Source organism: Mustela putorius, unplaced genomic scaffold, assembly GCF_011764305.1.
Source record: "Mustela putorius furo isolate JIRA1106 unplaced genomic scaffold, ASM1176430v1.1 tig00000056_pilon_pilon_pilon, whole genome shotgun sequence".
Taxonomy (NCBI): domain Eukaryota; kingdom Metazoa; phylum Chordata; class Mammalia; order Carnivora; family Mustelidae; genus Mustela; species Mustela putorius.
The window spans coordinates 8609749-8630426 of NW_025421263.1; the positions used below are offsets into that span (position 1 = coordinate 8609749).

The 20678-nt window shown below is 35.1% G+C and overlaps 1 protein-coding gene across 17 annotated transcripts in view; it reads left to right on the forward strand.

Annotated features, from left to right (window-relative positions):
• Positions 1-20678, forward strand: part of RAPGEF2 (Rap guanine nucleotide exchange factor 2) — a 239962-nt gene that overhangs the window by 170641 nt on the left and 48643 nt on the right. For 8 of the 17 annotated variants that reach the window (XM_013048272.2, XM_013048270.2, XM_013048273.2 and 5 more), the window contains 2 exons: positions 10204-10269; positions 16591-16722. In XM_013048272.2, the coding sequence (XP_012903726.2) occupies positions 10204-10269; positions 16591-16722 (198 nt within the window). Of the gene's footprint in view, positions 1-1322; positions 3110-10203; positions 10270-16590; positions 16723-20678 lie in introns of those variants that run through there. The other 9 variants (XM_013048274.2, XM_045086454.1, XM_013048275.2 and 6 more) reach the window with 2 other exon arrangements.

Below are 20678 nucleotides of genomic sequence, written 5' to 3' on the forward strand. Positions count from 1 at the left end.
TTCCTACAACTGTGAAATGAGATTATGTTAAATCAGCCCCTAAAAATCCTCCAGGTCTGTCAGTGTACTTTCATACTCAACTTTGCATTTGTATAATGCTTTGTATTACTAGAATTCTTTTATATTTATCTTCCATTCATTCTCACAGCTTTCTTGTGAGGTGGGCAAGACAGACCTTGTTATGTCTGTTCTACATTGGTGAGGAAATTTGAGTTGCAAGGAATTTAAATGATTTTCTTGAGTCACACAGACAGCTTGGGACTAGCTATGTATTCTTTCTATAATTCATATTAGAAACTATGACCTCCTAATGCTACTCTCTGGTTAGGTTCTTTGTCAAAATAAGTATTCATTTTATTAAAATGTAGTAAATTATTACTGAAATAACTTGAATATTTTTGTACTTTGACCCCTTGTTCCCTGGAAATCTTTTAGGCACATTAGTTCTGATCAGGAGGTCAAAACTAATTAATAAAGTATTGTAGCAACTTGTGCCGCTTAACTAATTGCCTGTATGGTACTTTAGATCAAATTTTTATCTTCTGAAGAAGTTAAACAGTTACAGAGATCCCTGTAAGTATCACAGGTTAGGTTCTAAAAGGCCTTATTTTATTTCTTTTTTTTTTTTTTTTTTTTTTTTTTTTTTTTTTGCAGTAACCTAGATGGCATGCCTCCTCTGTCCTAACTTGTCTTTCTACTTCCATTCCAACCTCTTAGAATCCATTCTCCCTCCCCAGCACCCCTACTAGAATGATCTTATGAAGCATAACTGATCTTGTCAATTGCTTATTTAAAAAGTCCAGTGTCTTCCCATTGCCCTTAAAAAGCCTACTTTTTATCAGGAATAGTTCCCTGCTTTTCTGACTTCATTTATACCACTTTCCCCCTCAAGCATTATCATTTTCTCCCACCCAGTCACCTTGGGCTTCTGTTTGAACATTCCTAGGTTCTTCCCACCTTAAAGTCTTTGCCCTTGAGATCCCCTCCACCTGTAAAGCTCTCTCCCACCCTTGTTTGGCTAGATCCTTTGTGTTTATTCATCCATCATCTCAAACATCATTTTCTCAGAGCCACCTTCCAGGTTGCCTGACCTAAAATAACCCCCCTGAGGGGCCCCTTAGTGGCTGAGTGGATTAAGCCTCTGCCTTTGGCTGAGGTCATGATCTCAGGGTGCTGGAATAGAGCCCTGCATTGGGCTCTCAGCTCAGCAGGGAGCCTGCTTCCCCCTTTCTCTCTGCCTGCTGCTCTGCCTACTTGTGATCTCTCTCTGTCTGTGAAGTAAATAAATAAAAATCTTTAAAATTAAAATAAAATAACATAACCTCCCTGAAAATAAAATAGATAAGGTAGCCTCCCTGTTCCCAACCACCATAGTGCATTACAGCACCCTACATTTTTAATATTGTTTTTATGGTACTTGCTGATATCTAAAGTCATTTTGTTTATTGTTATTTTTCTTGCTTTTCTACCCTCAATCCCCTCCTGCCTCTAGAAATGTAAATTCTAGGGACCAGGGACTTTGCCAGTCCCAGTCATTGCCATGTAACTAGCTCCCTCCCATGTATCAATGCTTGGTTCACTGAAGCAAGTCAGTAAATACTTGTTAAATAATTAAGTAGATGAATTAACCTTACAATTCTGAAGTAGAATCCCAACACTCTTCATCTGGCGGTCTCCTTTTTTGGAATCTGTACAGATAGAAATTCAAAAATTTTTTAGCCCAGAGGCTTTTGTCCCAACTTCTAGGAAATCCAAACTAAATATAATGGTTAACTATAGTTACTATTGGCCTAGGTTTCGTATAATTCCATCCCTCTTCTATTCCTTATCTTTTCATTTTATTCTGGTGATCCTACGTATAATTGCTGGTAGCAAGGGGTGACTGTGGAATTGGGAAGGGAGAGAACATTGGCGAGAGATAGTCTTTGTTCAGTGTCTCTCAGCCACAGTGTCTTCAGCTCTAAACTAGGGTTAATAGATCGGTGGTTTGTGCAAGTATTAAGTGCCGACAATAGCTTAGGCACTCCAAAGCAAGGGAAAGAGGAATGAAAATGCAGACATACTGCCTTTTGGACTCACCTAGAGAGTTAAATCAGCAACTATTGTAAAATGTGGTTAAGTTCTGTCCCAGGCAACATTCTCAGTGTCACAGGAGCATCTTAGAGGACCTTCTCACCTCCATGAGGAGAGTTCAGAGAATTAGCCAGCCTTGGGGGTGGTGAGCGTTCTTCTAGGAGGAGAGAACAGTGAAGAACCAGAGACAGAGTCTGATTTTCCAATAACTCTGAAGAGCTTCAGAGAACAGACTAGGGGGGAAAGAGGTGTGTGAAAAGATCAGGAGCAGAAGCCAGTGGGTGCAGTGGTTGGGAGTATAAACACTACCCTGAGGGTGAAGAGGCCACTGAAAGATTTGTGGCAGGGGAATGACAAGATCAGGTGTGTATTTTTCTGTCGCCTTTTAAAAGTTTACCCTGGCTGCAACATGGAGAAGAGATTGAAGGGATGGTGGGGGACAGAAAGACTTGAAAGCAGCAGCAGGGGAGGACACTGGTGGTGCTGGAACATCAGAGGGAACTGGGATAGTATTTGTAAATCCCCTGGCACAGTGTTGTCACTGCAAGCGTGGCTCATTTTATAACTTCTTGCTTTTGCTGAAGGTTTAGGCTATGTAACTTCCAGGTTATGAAATTTAAACTGTTTCTATCTAAAGACATGTTCAAATTATTAAGTGCTTGTTTGTGTGCGTGTACACGCATACACACATGCACTGACATTACAGATTATATTAAACAAGTCATAAGATTCCCTAAGTGCGTCTTGATTAATGCTGTTCTATTTTCCTGATTTAAACTTGGGGTAATAAATTAATACGCATCCACATACACACTTAACAGAAAAGTTCAGAGAAAGTAGTTGAAGTTTGAGGAAAGTAAAAGCTTAATGCACTGATAGAGTACTAAATGTTGGTGTTAATTTAGGAAGAATGTGCTTTCTAAGAGAGTCGCTCAATTGATTATGTAAATAAATCTTTGCAGATGACTGAGAAGGTCATGAAAAATGCTGGAGCATTGACAGAAGTGAGGGTATTAGGAAGGAGTCTCCTTATGAGGTAACGTGTGTTTGACTGTGTCTTAGTAATTCAAACTATTCATTTGATGATATGGTGTCTAAGGCTTACCAGTCCAAACAAAACAAAACAAAAAAAAAAAAAAAAAAGAAAAAAAAAGGAAAGATGAAGGAAAAAGAAAAATCTGTTCGACTTCTTGCAATTTATGCAGTATGTGTTTCTGCTGACCCTGGGCAATGAGTAATGCACTGCAAATGTTTAGTCAGTTTTCCCACAGTGCCCTCCAGACAGAGCTAAAGCAGTGAAATTATCTGGTGTTCCAGGTTGACACATAAAGCCTTTGACAATAAAACATTAAATTAAATGTCTTAGCACTGAAGTCCTTGGAAATAAATGCTGAAATGAATATCTTTATCTTTGAAGTAAAAGGAAAAAGTGATACACTAGACACATAAAATTAATACCTACTATTTTTGTTAGTAACTTAAGAGGGATAACATGTAATTATTTTTTGATTTAAAGATTATTGTCTAGCTAAGTTGTAATACTCATCTTTGGAGAAGTAGCAGTTGTGGTGTAGTGTTTGAATGAAATCTAGACATGAACCATTAGAGAGGTAGGATCTGAGGTGTCGATTAAAATCAAAGTCATTTCTTCTGTTGTGTGCATGTGTGTCTCACATAAATGGGATGGGATTTTCAGTAAATTAAGTTATATAGCCATTGTACCCATGAACGATAGCTTAGAATGGACACAACTTTATAGTTGAGTCACACAACCAGTGGTGTATCCATCAAGACAACTACAATGCCCTTGTTTGCTGCCGGCCTCGATATAAGCTGTAATAAACATCTTTTTCTGTTTAAGTCGTGTGGAATTACTCATAAATATTTATTAAAAGTTATATATATTCACATTAAACACTTTAGGAAAATGTTTTAAGTTCATGATGCATACATTCTGAGTGCTCAAAACCCTCCAGTGGCTTCCCATGTCGCTTGGGATAAAATCCAAAATCATTGCCATAGCTTTCCTACATGATTTCAGCATAGAATATCTCTCTGTACTGATTCCTTCTGGTCTTCTCAGGGCTTTCACTAACCTTCTACCTACTCCTAAAACATACCAAGGCCACCCCTTCCTTTGCTCTTGATGTTCTGTTTCCCCATTATGTATCTGTAGGTTTCAGGCATTTGCTTCATCAAGGTCTTTGAAATGTTATCTTAGCAGTGAGACCTTCTACCCTCTATATCCCGTATCCTATTTTATTACTTTTCAATTCACTTAACTCTGTGTGACATACTCTTAAGTTTGATGGTCATTCTCCCACCCCAGCTTCCTACTTCCACACACAAATGCTAAGATATAAAGCCTGTGGAATCAAGGATTCTGAGTATATCTGAGCTTTTAGGGAAATGAAGGTTCATTAATGCCTATTTTTAAAAGGTTACAATATAAATTTTAATAGAAATATTTTTTTTCTTAAGGAGTCAATCCATTCAATGACATTTTTGAGTACTTTAATCAGTTGACTACAAGTAGGTGGGTTTTAGACTTAATTTTCCATTTAATTTATTCAGCAGTATTTTTTGAGAACAAGTAGTTATTTTGAAGACCTGTATTCCCATCATATAATATTTGTGTTGTGTAATGTGAGCAGGTATTAGTAGTCTCCCACTCATAAGGCACTGAACAACTCCAAATATATTTTATACTGTCTTTGATTCATAAGGTACTATGATAGTTGATTGTTTTTAAGTTGTATAAATAGCTAAGAATCTTTAATAAAATGTTTAATAATTATATTCCTTTGACTTACACAAAGGCAAACATAACATATATTCTAAAAATTTATGGAAGGTAATGTATATGTTATATATAAAGTATGTATGTACATACCCATATGCATGTATGTTTATATGTATAATATAGATGTGTAGATGTGTGTTATGTTATCTATTAAAACACATAACACACATCTATATATCTATATATCTAGCAAAATATTATAATTGGAACTATCTCTTTAGAAAATAAGTGAAAATATAAAAAGTAATTTTCTCATCTCAGTATTACATCTTAGATCTTCCCTGGCTATCCTATGACTCTTCATCACATCAGTCCTCTCTCTCTCTCTCTTTTTTTAATTTTTATTCAAATTCCGGTTAGTTAACAGAGTGTGATGATATTAGTTATTAGTTTCAGGTGTACAATATACTGATTCAACACTTCCACACAACACCTGGTGGTCATCAAAAGTTCCCTCCTTAATCCCCATCACCTATTTCACCCATCCCCCCACCCACCTCCCCTCTGGTGACCAACAGTTTATTCTCTATAGTTAAGAGTTTGTTTCTTTGCCTCTCTCTTTTTCCCCCAAAATTGTTTGTTTTGTTTCTTAAATTCCATGTGTGTGTGAAATCATATGGTATTTGTTTTTCTCTGACTTATTTCACTTAGCATAATACATCTTGTTTAATCTTTGTTAAATGTAGCACTTATCACTATTTGACAGTTTTCTTCATTATCCTTTTATTGTTTGTCTCCACCCACTAGTTGTAAGATCCATAAGAGTGGGTAGTAGCTGGAAAACTTGGAATAGTGTCTGGTATACTAGCATAAAATGGGTTTTCAATAAATGTGTTTGAATAGGTAGAAGAACTCTAATGTTTATTTTATCCAAATTGGACATAGTACTGTGAGGTCAAGATATTTTCAGAACACTACCTACTTCTGCTTAAGGGATTTAGAATTTCATTGTGGAAGATTTTTCACAAATAGGTCTCACTGAATATTTATATGAGTTAAGGTATACATATGTGTTAAGACAATGTATATGAATTATTTATATTTATTTAGGTGAGTTAATGTATTTATATGAGTTAAGATAATGCCAGCCTTTGTACCAAACAAAACATAATGGCTCAAACACAATAGAAGTTGCATGAAATCTAAAGCGAGTACTCTTTTTTTTTTTTTTTTAAGATTTTATTTATTTATTTGACAGACAGAGATCACAAGTAGGCAGAGAGGCAGGCAGAGAAAGAGAGGAGGAAGCAGGCTCCCTGCTGACCAGAGAGCCCGATGCGGGACTCGATCTGAGGACCCTGATATCATGACCTAAGCTGAAGGCAGAGGCTTAACCCACTGAGCCACCCAGGTGCCCCTAAAGCAAGTAGTCTTGATTGATTACTTGGTGGATAGTTCCCTTATAAGCAGTGTTTTAGGGATCCAATCCCCTCTATTTTGTGGCTCAGTTGTGTAACCCTCAGAACAAAGCTTCTGTTGTTGTCCAACAGAAACTGTTTTGATGGAGGGGGGAAGATCTTGACAGTCATAAGGAAGGTTTTTATAATTAACGTGTGGAAATGGCATGTGTTGCTGGTGTTTGTCCATACTCGTAAGGCTTGAACTCACTTAAATGGGCGCATATTTAAGTATAAGGGAGGCTGGGAAATGTGGTCCAGCTGTGTTTCCTGGAAGGGAGGACACTCCTGAATAACTAGCCAGTTTCAGACATTTTATGGTATTTTGTTGTCTAGAAACGTTACCTTTGCATTTGGATGTGTGGTAGCTTGTGCAACTTCTAAAGAGTTAACAGCTACTTGTAGGTTAATGTTTTTAATTCTGTGTGAGGCTTTCTCCCCAAACCAGCTATTTATTTTTATTAAAAAAGAAAGGAGCTTAAGGTTCTCTATAGATCCCCTGGGAATCTTTTTTCCTTGACTTTAAACACTCATTTCCCTAACTCCATACTCCCTTGAGCACTTCTACAGCTGGGATAACTAAGCATCGTCCCTTTGGAGCTCATCAGAGTTGTTGTCTAATTGGTTGCAGAAGTTGGTTTCTGGTATTACCAGCAACTTTTCAACCTCTCCAGAGACTGCTGCTTCCATAGCACTGGTCCCCCTTTGTCCTGGAAAACAAGAGACTGAGGACTCAAGTTTTAGCAACTGTAAGAGATTATAAGTTTTACCATGGGGGTAATCACTAATTTTGCTAAAAAGTGTATTTATTGGGCTGGTTTTCACATTAGAAAATAAAGCTGTTCTTGTATTCGTGTAAAGTTCCTTTAAGGCGTTTACCATTTAAATAAGGGAGAAGATAGGTGCAAAGATTGGGTTAGAATATGGCCTTAAATAGTAAAAATCTAGAGTCAGGGTACAGAGTAAAAAGGATAGAGATTTTGAAGCCTCCTACCCGGAGGCTTTGGACAAGTCACTTGAGCTGTTTGAGCTTCTGTCTCTTTAGCAGCATCTGGACTTTTTACAGGTGTTAGAACAAATAGATCTCAAATACTGAGCTCCTTGCTCATTACACAGTACATACTCCCCAAATAATGGCTGTCATTATTACTAACATGAAGACAAAATGCACTATACTTAAAGTGGAATGCTACTGAGAAGGTGATGTTAAAATTACCTGACTCAGTGCCAGCAGCTGCCATGTATTTTATTGACAATTTCTTGGATTGAGTGATCTAGGCTTGTTTTTGTTTTTGTTTTTGTTTTTCTTGGAATCCCTTGGAGGAATGTGTGCTTTTCAGATCAGTGGTTATTGATGATTGCAAATATATTGAAAAGAAGAAGGGATTATATGTTGTGCAGGGGAGTGGGATGGGGAGGTGGATTGAGAATGGAGTGACTGTCTCTTAAACCATCATAAAATTGTGTGTCTTAATAGGGCAGCAGGACATTTCATTTGGCCCTATATCATGATCATTTATCAACTCTCTCAGTATTTCTGTGGAAAACTGTATAGATTGTTTTATTTTAGGTTCCACATAAACATTTTTATTTTGAAAAAATATAGCTATCTTTCAGATGACAAATTTTCATTGGTTCTGATAGTAATTATAGAACTGCCCTCACTATGCCAGGTGTCTTCCTTTAAGATGATGAAATCTGTTGACTAACATATACCTAAGTCTGTATGTGTGTGCATAATTTTTTTCTGATTATCAAATGTTAGGAAAATTATATATCAGGCAAGTACCAGAAAAGGAGTTGTTCTCGCATATTTTATGAGGTTCTCTCTTAATTTATTTTACATTAAAAATTTTTGAAATACTCTTCAATAAGGAACATAATGCAACAGTGACCTCAAGCAGTGCTAGCTTGGAATGCTTATAAGCATCACATGATGGAGCTGGTATAAAGGAGTTAAAGAAGCTTTACATTTTACACAGGTTTAATAATGATTCTTGGATGTGTGATCTCAAAATGGCAAGTACTGGATATTGCCATAATGTTTTATTTAAAAAAATATTTTTAAGATTTTATTTATTTGACAGAGAGGCAGCAAGAGAGGGAACCCAAGCAGAGAGTGGGAGAGGGAGAAGCAGGCTTCCCATTGAGCAGGGAACCCGATGTGGGACTCAATTCCAGGACCCTGGGATCATGACCTGAGCCGAAGGCAGATGTTTAACTGACTGAGCCACCCAGGCACCCTGCCATAATATTTTAGATGAGTTTATAAAGTATATAGTAAACAACTTTATAAAGAACCTATAGGACAAATGAAAAATCAGCTTCACTAATGTACATACAGACTCAAAAAAGTAACATCTCAAACAATGTGGAAGAAATGAAAATTCTGTTAGGAAGCAGATGTAAAGTTTTAATAAATTGATTTTATGAATGTTAGAGTGAGAAATTATTTCAAATTAGTATTTTTCTGTATGATATTAAAATTTGCACAAGAAACTATATTAATTAGTTGATATAAGCAGCCATTTGACCATTTCATTAGTATTCACGAATTTTCAGGTCAGCTACTAAATTAATAAATATATTAAATTTAAAACTTAAATGTGTGTGCTCTAGAGCCAGATGTCCAGAGCTGGAATCTTTCTTTTCCTGCCTTTTCACTACCTGATCTTGGTACACATCACTTAACTTTTCTGTGTCTTAGTTTCCTCCCATTTAAAATGGTCATAATAACACCTACTTCATAAGATAGTCCAAAGAGTTAAATGACCTGATGTATCTGCAAGTACTTAGATCCGGGCCTGGCACAAAGGAACTCGTATACAGGTGTTTTTATTATTGCCTTCTCTTTGAAAAAAAATGGGGCACAGCCTTGAATTTTGAAATATATGATACCTAAATAGTTCATACACTTCCTCATCATATGAAAGGATTCAACTTTTCTGTTTTAGAGTACAGGTCACATGGATTCCTTCTGTTCAGTGCTTTCTTTCAACATCTAGTAGAAAAGGCTTTCTAAAAGAATTTGCTTAAAAACGTCTATTTACTGGTTTTGGTTATTTTCCTCAATAGAGGGTAATAGGTACTCTATTTGTGTGCAAATTATCACTGTGTCAGAAGTGTAGGAATTAGATTTTAGATAGATTATAATTTACCCAACTGTAACCAATGAAGTTTATGATTCATTTATGTTACCAACCCCTCCAAACATGAGAGTGGCCTTTCTGCCCTGGGGTGAGGTCTAGGTCACTATCATATCTCAGTAGCTAATTCTAATACATAAAGGTTTATTTTTTGACAGGATAGTCATGTGTATAACTTTAACTTGATAACAAGTCTTCTCTATTAAGTTCCCTTTAAAACATTATTTTCATGTAGGAAAGTAGCAAGGAATTTTTGAAATAAAACACAACTAAACTCGCACTTTACTCATGTTCAGTGGTTCTTCTGTTCAGACAGTCCTCTACCGGCAGTGTCCTCAGGATAGAAAGAGTATCTTATTGTGGTTAAGCCATACCAGGTTTCAGCATGTGTCTGGGTCAAATATATGGAGGCTTTTGCAGTCAACCATCGTAAGACTATACACACAAAAGCACAAACTCCCCAAGATGTTAACACCTTGAGAGAATTCTTAGCTATGACAATTCGAATGTTTATAAAAGAGAGTAATTGGACTATAAGCATATCCTGATAATAAGGTTATTTACTTTACAAAATTTAGTATAGTATTCTAAGCAGTGAGCTCCTCGTGATAAACATATGGTTTATTTAAAATGTAATATATAGACTTGGGGGAATATATATCATAAGTAAACTACTATAATAGTAGTGTTAGCTATAACAGTGTCAAAAATAAGTCAGGTCTTTTTCTCTTTCTTTCTTTTTTTTTTTTTTTTTTTTTTGTATTTGAAAAACATCTGACCTAAGGTGATGGAGAACCTTGACTGGAAAAATGGCAGAGGGAATGAAAAGGAAGAGAGAGGCATCAGTAAGGTAGATTTCTGTGGTTCACATTGATTATTTCATTTAGTCATTGTATTATGTTATATTCATTTAATAGAAGAAACTAAGGTACACAGAAGTTAATTAACTTGTCCAAAGTTGTTTGACTGAGGAGGAGGTTGACCAGAGGATAACTCCATATATGTTGATGTGAAGCTTATGTCTTTTGAGCCTGGCAGGAAACTGGGAGAATGTTCTTACAAATTACTACTTTTTGTCAGGTTTCTCTAGTAGCTATAAAGCAAATTCTTGTAGACCCGCTTCTGTGAAAGATAGTCATATTGACATTAAAAAAGTCTCCATGTATCTTAATGAGAAATAAGATCTATTCATTTATTAAATTATTATCTCTTGATACTTTTGGAAAAACCTGTTTCTTTTATGTTTATGCACAAAAGAAACTACAGAGCATACAAATATCTTTCTCTTTGTGGAATACTGATGGATGATGTAATTAAGAATAACTATTGGATCTAGAACGTACCGTAGGGTATAAGGGAAGCAAAAATTTTTTCTGATGAATAATATTCAGGAATCCAAATGTTTACTTTTTCTAGTGTTCTTAAAGAAATATCTGGATTGAGAGATACAAAAGTCGATTGTATTATGAAGTGGCCTTTAAAATGAGCTACTAAATAATATTCCTGTCTATTCAAGCTGTGTATAGAAGTAGGTCAGAGAGTGTCAGGATGAGTAGTACCTGAACAGTTGAGTAGTGAAAGAAAAATAGGAGTGTGTGTGCCTGTGTGTATACAGATGCAGAGAGAGAAAATATGAATTGCTTTTAAAACACAACTTGAGTTCTAAAGTGGGTAAGGGGACAGTGTTTGTGGCTGGATGATTTTGGCCACTAAACCCCTCTCAGTAATCCACTGGTATCTACTCTTGGATTCTCGCTACATTAGAAATTCTAGACCTAGAAAGGACCTGTGTCTTACACAGCGTCCATGTGTGGTAATTATCATTAAGCTAACGCACTTCTATTGTAAATGCTTTATGCCCAGTCATTCATTTAGTCCTCACAACTTAGGTTTCCAATAAGTGATGAATGAGTAGAAAAAAAATAAAGGAGACTGTATTTCATGAACATCTCAGAGAAAAATGGGAAATATGTCCAGTAACATACCAACTCTCCAACTCTTCCTTGCTGAGATTTAAAACATGAGCATAAAGAACACTCACAAAACTCTAGTGATGATAGGAGGAAAGCAGTATTCATTTGGGTAAATTCTTAGGAATATGATTTAATATAAAGTTAGGTTTGGGTCACTAAGTGTGATATTTAACTTACTTTAGATAGTGTCCCTCAGGATAAAGGGAGGATTATGTAGATCCCAACAATTAACACAAACCTTGCATGTTTTGTTGTAATTATTTCTTGAAATAAAGTGATTCTAAAGGTTAGTTGGGAAATTTCTCAGTGAAATAAATTTCAAGTGTTGGTGGCAGTAATTGTGTTTTGTTTTGTTTTTTTAACCGTTGGATTTCTTAGCAACCCCCTACGCTAATGATAATGCACTGTGAAACATGAAACTCTAGTCCATTTCCATTACATGTTCAATAATATACCAACTCTTCCTTGTAGAGCTTAAAAACAAGAGCATAAAGAAGTCTTTGGTGGGGAGAGACGGAAAGGGAAGAAAGCAGCTATCTTAGCTTCTACTACATTATCATTACTTTGAAGAATTTTACCATTTCAGCGAAGTATTGATTTAATGGTGTCAGAGACTTCAAGGCACTCAAATTCAATGCATTTATGTTTAAAACAGAGTTCATTTATTAACTAGTAATTTTATAAATGCCGATCATGGGACTAATAAATCAAAGAATATCAAATGCCTGTTCCTAAATGAGACTTAAGTTTTTTTTTAAAGGGATTTTTTTTAAAAAGACTTTTATTTATTTATTTGACAGAGATCACAAGTAGGCAGAGAGGCAGGCGGAGAGAGAGGGGGAAGCAGACTCCCCGCTGAGCAGAGAGCCATGCAGGCTCAGGGCTCAATCCCACAACCCTGAGATCATGACCTGAGCCTAAGGCAAAGGCTTTAACTTACTGAGCTGCCCAGGCTCCCCGAGACTTAAGTCTTTTGTATAGTACCTGTTTACAGCCAATTGTTGTAACATCCCCTTTTCTCCTAAAACAGATAGAAGTTATTATATAATTGATACCCAGGTTATGTGAAATTATGATGAATTTTGTTTATGCTCACTTTGTGCATTTAACAATCTGACTTTAATATTACCCTGTGTTTTTTATGTAGTTAATAGTGTTTGAGGTTAAACTATGATTCAGTCATTTGCCTGATAGAAGTTTATTGCGCTTGTGATCCACAAGTACCATATTTTTGGGAATATAGGTTGCTTGATCCAGGAGAAATGTAAACAGTAATATATTCATATATCAAATCATAAAAATATTTAAATGATAAAAATACGACATTCCTTTAAATTGTATTAATTGTAAAATATATTGGTATTAAGATTAAAATATATAAAATGTGTTAATTTCCCCTTTAGTTTAATTATTGTTTAATTTTATTCAGGTAATTACTATATATAGTCCCAACTTCAAACTTTTTCTTACATTTTGAACAGTTTTGGCTATAAATGGTGGCTAGCATTACAAGATAATTCACAGCCCCAGTTTAATCTGAAATTTAATGAAATAGGATACTGATAGTAATTTAAGTAGGCACTGGGTCAAGTCTAGAAAAATTTGGAATAAATGAATCTAGTTGTCATTGCCATATTGTGCCCCTTCTTGGTATATTTTACTCAGACTACGAGTTACACCTCCTAGGGATTCTGTGTTTGACCTCATGTTTAAACACAGGTTCCTGTACTACACTTGTCCCCTGACTTCTAATCCCTGTCTAGTTTATTTGCCTCTTAAAGACTATTTCCCCTAGATTTGGGCTCCAGTGTCTCTATTATTCCAGAGTATCGTGGCTGTCTGGGTCAAAGCAGTGCATTTCATATCTTCCTTTATGAAAACAGCTTCTACAACTTCTCCCATTCTGGAACCTTGGCTGAGGTGTACTGTCAATAAAATTTAATCATGATACTATTATACCAATCTACGAGGAAATTTTTTAAATTTTTTAAACTTCCTTAAATGTGGCATCTGTTCTAATATAAAGAAGTATTCAGTTAATACTAAATTATGTATGCATAATTTATATATTTATTTATATAACATTTCATGCTGTTCTGCAAAGAATACAGGTGGTAGGGGGGAGATAAAAGCCATTTAAAAAAAAAAAGTGTGTTTGATTTCTTTTTCTATTGTAGGTAACACCTGTTTCAATAACATTTTGGGTAGTAGAAGTTACATTTAGAATTGGGACTGTCTTATTCACCTCTATATTCCCCGGCCCTAATAGTCTGACATAGTAGATACTCAATAAGTATTTATAAAATATAATTGAATTCTTAAGAGTGAAAATACTTTTTTTCTTTTAAATACTCTTTATGAGTCTTAGCCTAACATAGGTATGTAATTCAGGTATCTGTGGCTATAAGCTAGCATAGTTGAAGAGACTATAGTATATAAAGGCTGGACCCATGTGTATTCTAGTAGATTTAGAGCTCTGTAGCTCTTACTACTTTGCACAGAGCAAATTGTTAGGAAGGATGACCAGCTAATGGATATTGAAGAGAAGAGAGTCCTGTGAGACTTGAGTAAATAAGTGTCTAGTGAGTGAAAATTCATTAGATAGTTTTGTCTTCATTTGACAAATTTAAGCTAATTAAAAAAAAATCACACTATGTGACACATGTCAACCTGAGTCATGTCTATAAAAAATAGTAGAAATCAGTTTATTGTTCTATAATTACATGCATTGATTTATACCTCTTAAAATCACTGAGCCATTGAGTAACGTTTCCCCACTTGACTTCTGCAGTGAGTGACTGAATTAAATGGAAATGTAGATGATGAAGGATATTCATCCTGGTTTTGGACACATTTTAATATCTGATATCTATCACTTAACAACATGCAAAATCATAGTTACTAGTACATCTTGGCCGATTTCCATCTTCAAATTGTTCATGAAGAAATACTGCGAATATTTTATCATTCTACATTATGGATAAATATATATGTAAATTCTCAGATTAGACTTATTCACCTATCTGTTCCTTATATGAGAATTGTTATTCTCCTAAATTTTATCTAATATTTCACAGCATCTTCAATTATCAGGTTTTTAAAAAAAACAACACTCTTAGTGAGATATGTCACATTCGCAATGATTTCACACATTCGAGTAAATATCTCACTTCCATAAGCTCCCCTAACATATGTGTTTTTTGTCCATTTATTTGGCATGTAAAAGCTCCTAATAGCTTTTTTTTTAAATAAAGATTTTATTTATTTGAAAGAGAGAGAGAGAGAGGGAGGAAGCATGAGCAGGGGGTTGTGGCAGAGGGAGAGGGAGAAGCAGACTCCCCGCTGAACAGGTAGTCTGATGTAGGGCTGATCTCAGGATGCTGAGATCATGACCAGAGCTGAAGGCAGATGCTTAAGCCATCCAGATGCCCCCTAATAACTTTATTTTTAGGTCTTTTCTGTGTTTTTCTTGTCTCTTATGAAGTCAAAAATATTTCCATACAGACTATATTTAATGTTATTAAATATCATAGTACATTTATTGAGTCATATCTGAACAATTATGGGCTATAAATAGATTTTTCCTCTTTGTTTGAAACTTTGAGGTATTAAAGTTCATTGGTCATTATCATAAAACTGAATCACCTCCCTTGGGAAACTTATTCTAATCTATGGAATGGCATCTTGTTTTTGGAAAGAGAGAAAGGAGGAGATCAAAGGAGAAAAGGGAATGTTGCTAAGATAAACTCTTATTTAAGTTTTGTTTTAACATTCTTTATTATTATTCAACAGCTAAATAGGATCATTATGTAGGGAGGGAATAGAAAATGTTATCAGTATTGCATGATGTCAACATATATTTTGAAAAGCCAAGTGTATTACTGGCCAGTAGTATAATAAGTGGGATAATATAAATCATGCCCCCTTTTTTAATTAAAAAGAACTGGTAATAACTTATAAGAGTATTAAATTCTTAAGTCAATGTTCTCTAAGTGTCTCATTCACTGACTAGCACATAGTAAGAGGAGAAAGAGTCAGTAAATATTTGTCGAATGGACAAATATATGGATGCTTTTTTTTTTTTTTTTTTTTTTTTTAAGGTTTATTTATTTATTTGAGAAGGAGCAGGGGGAGGGACAGAGGGAGAGCGGGAGAGAATCCTCAAGCCAACTCCCCACTGAATGTGGAGCCTGATGAAGAGTTCGATCCCAGGACCCTGAGATCATGACCCAAGCCAAAATTAGGAGTCAGTCACTTAACTGACTGAGCCACCCAGGCGACCCATGGATATTTTCTTTTTCAATTCACTTTCTTTGTTATATGGAAGAATCGTAGAAGCACTTGAGGGATATTTAGTGAATCTGTTCCACAGAAGCTCTTTTTTTTAGGGTTTAAACATGAACAAATAGAAAATTGATATTTATGCATATGTGTATAGATAGGTAAATGTCTATGACTTTCTCAAGTCTAAGTTCTTTGAAGGCATTCTTTTCTATTTTCTCCATAGAGCCTAGCACAGTTACTTATATAACAATACATTTTGTCAATTCTAAAATGCTCATTTTTGTTTTTTACTTTTTCTTTGTCTTTAGAGAGAGCAGGCCATGAGCAGGGGGTGCGAAGGGGCAGAGAGGGAAGGAGAGAGAGAATCTTAAGCAGGCTCCATGCCCAGTCCTTGTTAGAGGGCTGATGTCAGGACCCTGAGATCATCACCTGGGCCGAAATCAACACTCTGCTACTTAACCGACTGAGCCGCTCAAGCACCCCTTTTCTTTACTTTTAAATAGCATTCGGACATATAAGAACCTCAAACCTGTTTTCTTATTTAATCTATTTCTTGCTTCAAAGTTATATTTATGGGACTAACAAATAATAGTAGACTAAGTTCCTCAGTGGTGTATACTTAGAAAATTGTCACTCATTGAATTAATTGCTCACCCAAGTGAGCACCTCCAAACCTACCTCTTTAAACACTGAATGTATTATTAAGATTCACTGAATGTCCATAAACTTTAAAAATTTATTTTGTGATTATTTTGGTACATTGGACAATATTTAGTAATTTGTGATTTTGAAAAATGAAAGATCTTTTCCTAGTACTTTTGGGTAATGGTATAGATAGAATATAATAAAATGTTTCAGTGTCTTAAGAGTTCTTGATTCAAATTTTAATCCTGTTTCTCCTGCTCCTTCCATAGCTTCCTGCAGACTTCACAAAACTACACCTTACTGATAGTCTCCACCCACAGGTGACACACGTTTCTTCTAGCCATTCAGGATGTAGTATCACTAGTGATTCTGGAAGCAGCAGTCTTTCTGATATCTACCAGGTAAGAAAGTGTTTTCCTTGTCATTTGCTTCATTTTTGTGTATGCCAAGGAGTTTTATGATTCTTAATTGATAGGATCTATAAAGTAAATATATATGTGTATATTATATGTACATACAGGTACATAAACTGTTAATGTTACAATATTTACAATATGTTACATGTTATAATGTTATTATATGTTAATGTTATATTTATAATGTAATATGTTATGTCACAAAATGTTACAATATTTTATAATGTTATATGTGATATATATATTTTATATATATATCACATATGAAACATGTTTGTTTCAGGGAGTAGAACTACTGTCTAATTGTATTTGCCTCTGTTATTACCAATTATCAGAGTGTTAAATAGAGTGGTTACAATGGAGATGTTTCTCTTGACTTTAAATATTGTATAAAAATGACTACAGACATATAAGATTTTTGATTCTTAATTGAAACTGTAGGGGAAAACTGCAGAATTATGCCATAGAGTAAGTTTTTCTAATTAAAATCTCGAGATTATTATGATTAGATCAATGAATTTTTTTTTGTATTTTTAAATTTTGTATAGATTTGGTTATGTGTATAAAATAAATTCTTATGATACTGGTGGATAGAAAAGAAACTAGGACTATGGAATTCCAAAACTGTTTTAAAAGCAAAATAATTTTAATTGGTAAGGAAGAGTTCATTGGCTTAGAATATGCAAATTTGGGAAAAGTGACTTAAATAATGCAAAAAAGTCCATTTGTGGAGAGGTCTTGAAATAAATGCTACTAATATGAGATTTTGGATGGTTTCACATAAAAAGCACATAACACTGGCTTCTTAGGAATTGTGAATGAGATAACCAAGAAATGCTTTCCTTTAGAAACATGATAGTTTTAGTATCATTGAAATAGTCAGGCAGTGCTAAATTTCTATTAAAAAAAATACTAAAAGTAAACAGAATACCACCAGGGCAAAAATATTTAAGTTCTAAATTTAGTAGATCTTAGAAAATTAGTTTTGTTTGAAGGAGGTAATAGGTATACACTTTCCTATAATTCAGGGGTATTATAGAAAGTTTACCAACTAATAATCGAAAGACACAAATGCAATTATCTGCAGATTTTTGGCTGATTAAGAATTTATTATTTTGCAATAAGAAATATTACTTGGCTTTTTAGAGTAACTTTTAAAAATTTTAGTTTGATGGAATATGAATGCAAAGATAGATACCTTACAGTAAGTGTTAACTTAAAATTTTAGGAAGTAATCCCATTTTTCAAATGTTAGAGGAGGAGAAAGTGGCAGATCAGGGCATCTTTGCTCTCCTCCCTCCACCGGCCAGTACTGCCTATTTTTAGAAGTTGGTTTTTTAAAACATTTACTTAAGTAATCCTAAAACAGTGAACAGTATAACTAAAGCTCTGCTTTATGGTAACTGAAACATCATGATAGAGCCCTTGTCTTCTCAACTTCAAGATGATTGTACACTTTAAAGATCTGAAGTATATACAAACCTGAATGGAACTCCTAGAAGGCAAATTTATAATAAGAATGAAGTAAGATATTCAAATAATTTATTGGGCATATTCCAAAGAGGATTCCAGTTTTATGTGTTTAACCCTTGAGTAGGCTAGGGTACGTTCATGAGGAAATTCTTGATGGTAAGGAAATATGTGAGAATCTGGACTGTGGGTGAGAACTCAAAATTGCTCTGATGTGGTCTGCCTGCAGCCTGACTTTATCTTGGAGTATATAGATGGAATAGAGGGTCCCTGTGTATTTTGTTTCATTTTAGTTGAGTTTCAAGGTATTCATTTCAAATTTGATGGTAGGGATGTAGCCTGTTAAGTTTATATCCTTCATACGGAAAAATCCATAGGCGTATTTAAGGATTTGCTATTAGCTATACAAAACTAAACATTTAATAGAGATTCCTGGTAGACCTTTCCATTATTTTTAAATAGGAAATTCTTAAGTTGAGAAGGAACCTGACAAATGCACCTGGGTCAGTGACTAGTCTTGTGTTTGAATCCTCTACTGCTTTTCTTTTCTTTCTTCTTCTTCTTCTATTTATTTATTTATTTATTTATTTATTTATTTATTTATTTTTTAATGTTCATTTGTTAACGTTTCAAGTTCTTACCTAAATTCTCATCAGTAACATAAAGTGTAATACTAGTTTCAGGGGTAGAATTTAGTGATTCATCACTTACATACAAAACCTAGTGTTCATCATAACAAATGCCCTTCTTACTACCCGTCACCCATTTAGCCCATCCCCCTTCACCTCCCCTCCAGCCACCCTCAGTCTGTTCTCTATAGTTAAGAGTCTCTCTTACAGTTTGCCTCACGCTCTTTTTTTCTTTTTCATTCCCCAACGTTTATCTGTTTTGTTTCTTAAATTGCATATATGAGTGAAATCATATGGTATTTGTCTCTGACCAACTTAATCTACTGCTTTTCTATCAGTGAAGCATACAGTTTATTCTTGAACATTTCCAAGGATGGACAGCTATCTCCCATGGCAGCCATTAAATCTTTGTGTAATTCTGACTTAGGAGGGCTTTCTCCTAAGAAAGGTGTGATATTGAAGTGAGTATAAGTGCTTATGAGATGGGCACAGAGAGATTGAAGTTGAATGCTGTGTACCAGAGAGAAAAGGGCAGAATAATACTTCTGAGAAGATGAGAGGAAGGGGGCTCGAAAGCAAAGTGGAGTAACTAGCTTTAAGAAGAAAAACCTTCCTCTGTCTTAAAAGGTACATATTTATCATGATGGATTTGGGGTGGGGAGTTTGGGAGTTAAGGGTGTTTCTTTCTCATGGCTTCAATTTTTCTCTGAAGAGGTGAGTTCATTTGTTGAGAGGAAGAGGATTGGCAGGTTGAGAGTTTTAAGCAGAGAAAGTTTTGAAATAGAAGTTTCAGGGAGTAGGAGAGCAAATTGTTTAGAGTAATGGAAGCTCAGCTGAGATGGTTGCCATCAAATGCAGAGTGATTTCCCTCTGTCCTGTTAAGTAAAAAGAAAGCAAAGACTTGGCTTCATCCAGTTCTGGAGTTTTGTTAAATGAGTGTAACGCAAAGACGGATGAAGCAACATGCCAACGTCTTTTTAACTACTGAGCTTTGTTTTTTTGCATGCCTTCTGCCCGGAGTGTTTTCTCCTAGGTCGATCCTTTTCTGCCTTCATTTTTAAGTACTGTCTTCTCAGAGAGTTCTTTCCTTATTACTTTCTGAAAAGTAGGTCCTACGTTTTGGTTTCTTTCCTGGCTGATCCTTTTGTTTAGACTTTGATTGAAATAATTATTGCTTTCTGTGTTGTTCTGTCTGCTTACTAAGATGACAGTTTCAAGAAGATAGGGAACTTCCCTGTCTCATCTCCATTTTCTCTTTAGAGCCAGGATTGTGGGCATTGGATAAAGGTGTATTGAATGAATGTGATTGAAATATTAGAGTTCACAAGCTGGAGGGGCGAAAGCTAAGCATAGAAGGTAGTAAAGTCTAGAAGACCGAAGGTCATGAGTTGAAAAAGGGTTACCTTGGAAACAGGTGAAAGCGGTTGAAGGTAGGAATTTGTTGGCAGTAGAAAACAGAATGCCTAAGTTGGTGTAGTTGTAGCTATGATAAGATCCTAGCTACATAGTGTGATTATCAGAGCAATAGCTGGTGGACTGGAAACAGTTGTTCAGAAATAGATCAACAGAACAGAGAAGTCAAGTAAAATGGAATTCATGTGTAAGCACATAATACGTAATATAGGAATCCTTACAAATCAATGAAGAATGTGATGGATTTTTCAATAAATGATCTTTGAGGTGGAGGTAGTCATTTTATAGTCTCACTTTTTTATTTATTTTATTTTTAAAAGTATGTATGTATGTATGTATTTATGAGAGAGAGGGAGAAAGACTGCAAGCAGGGGGAGGGGCAGAAGAGGAGGAGGAAGAAGAGAATCTCAAGCAGACTCCATGCTGAGC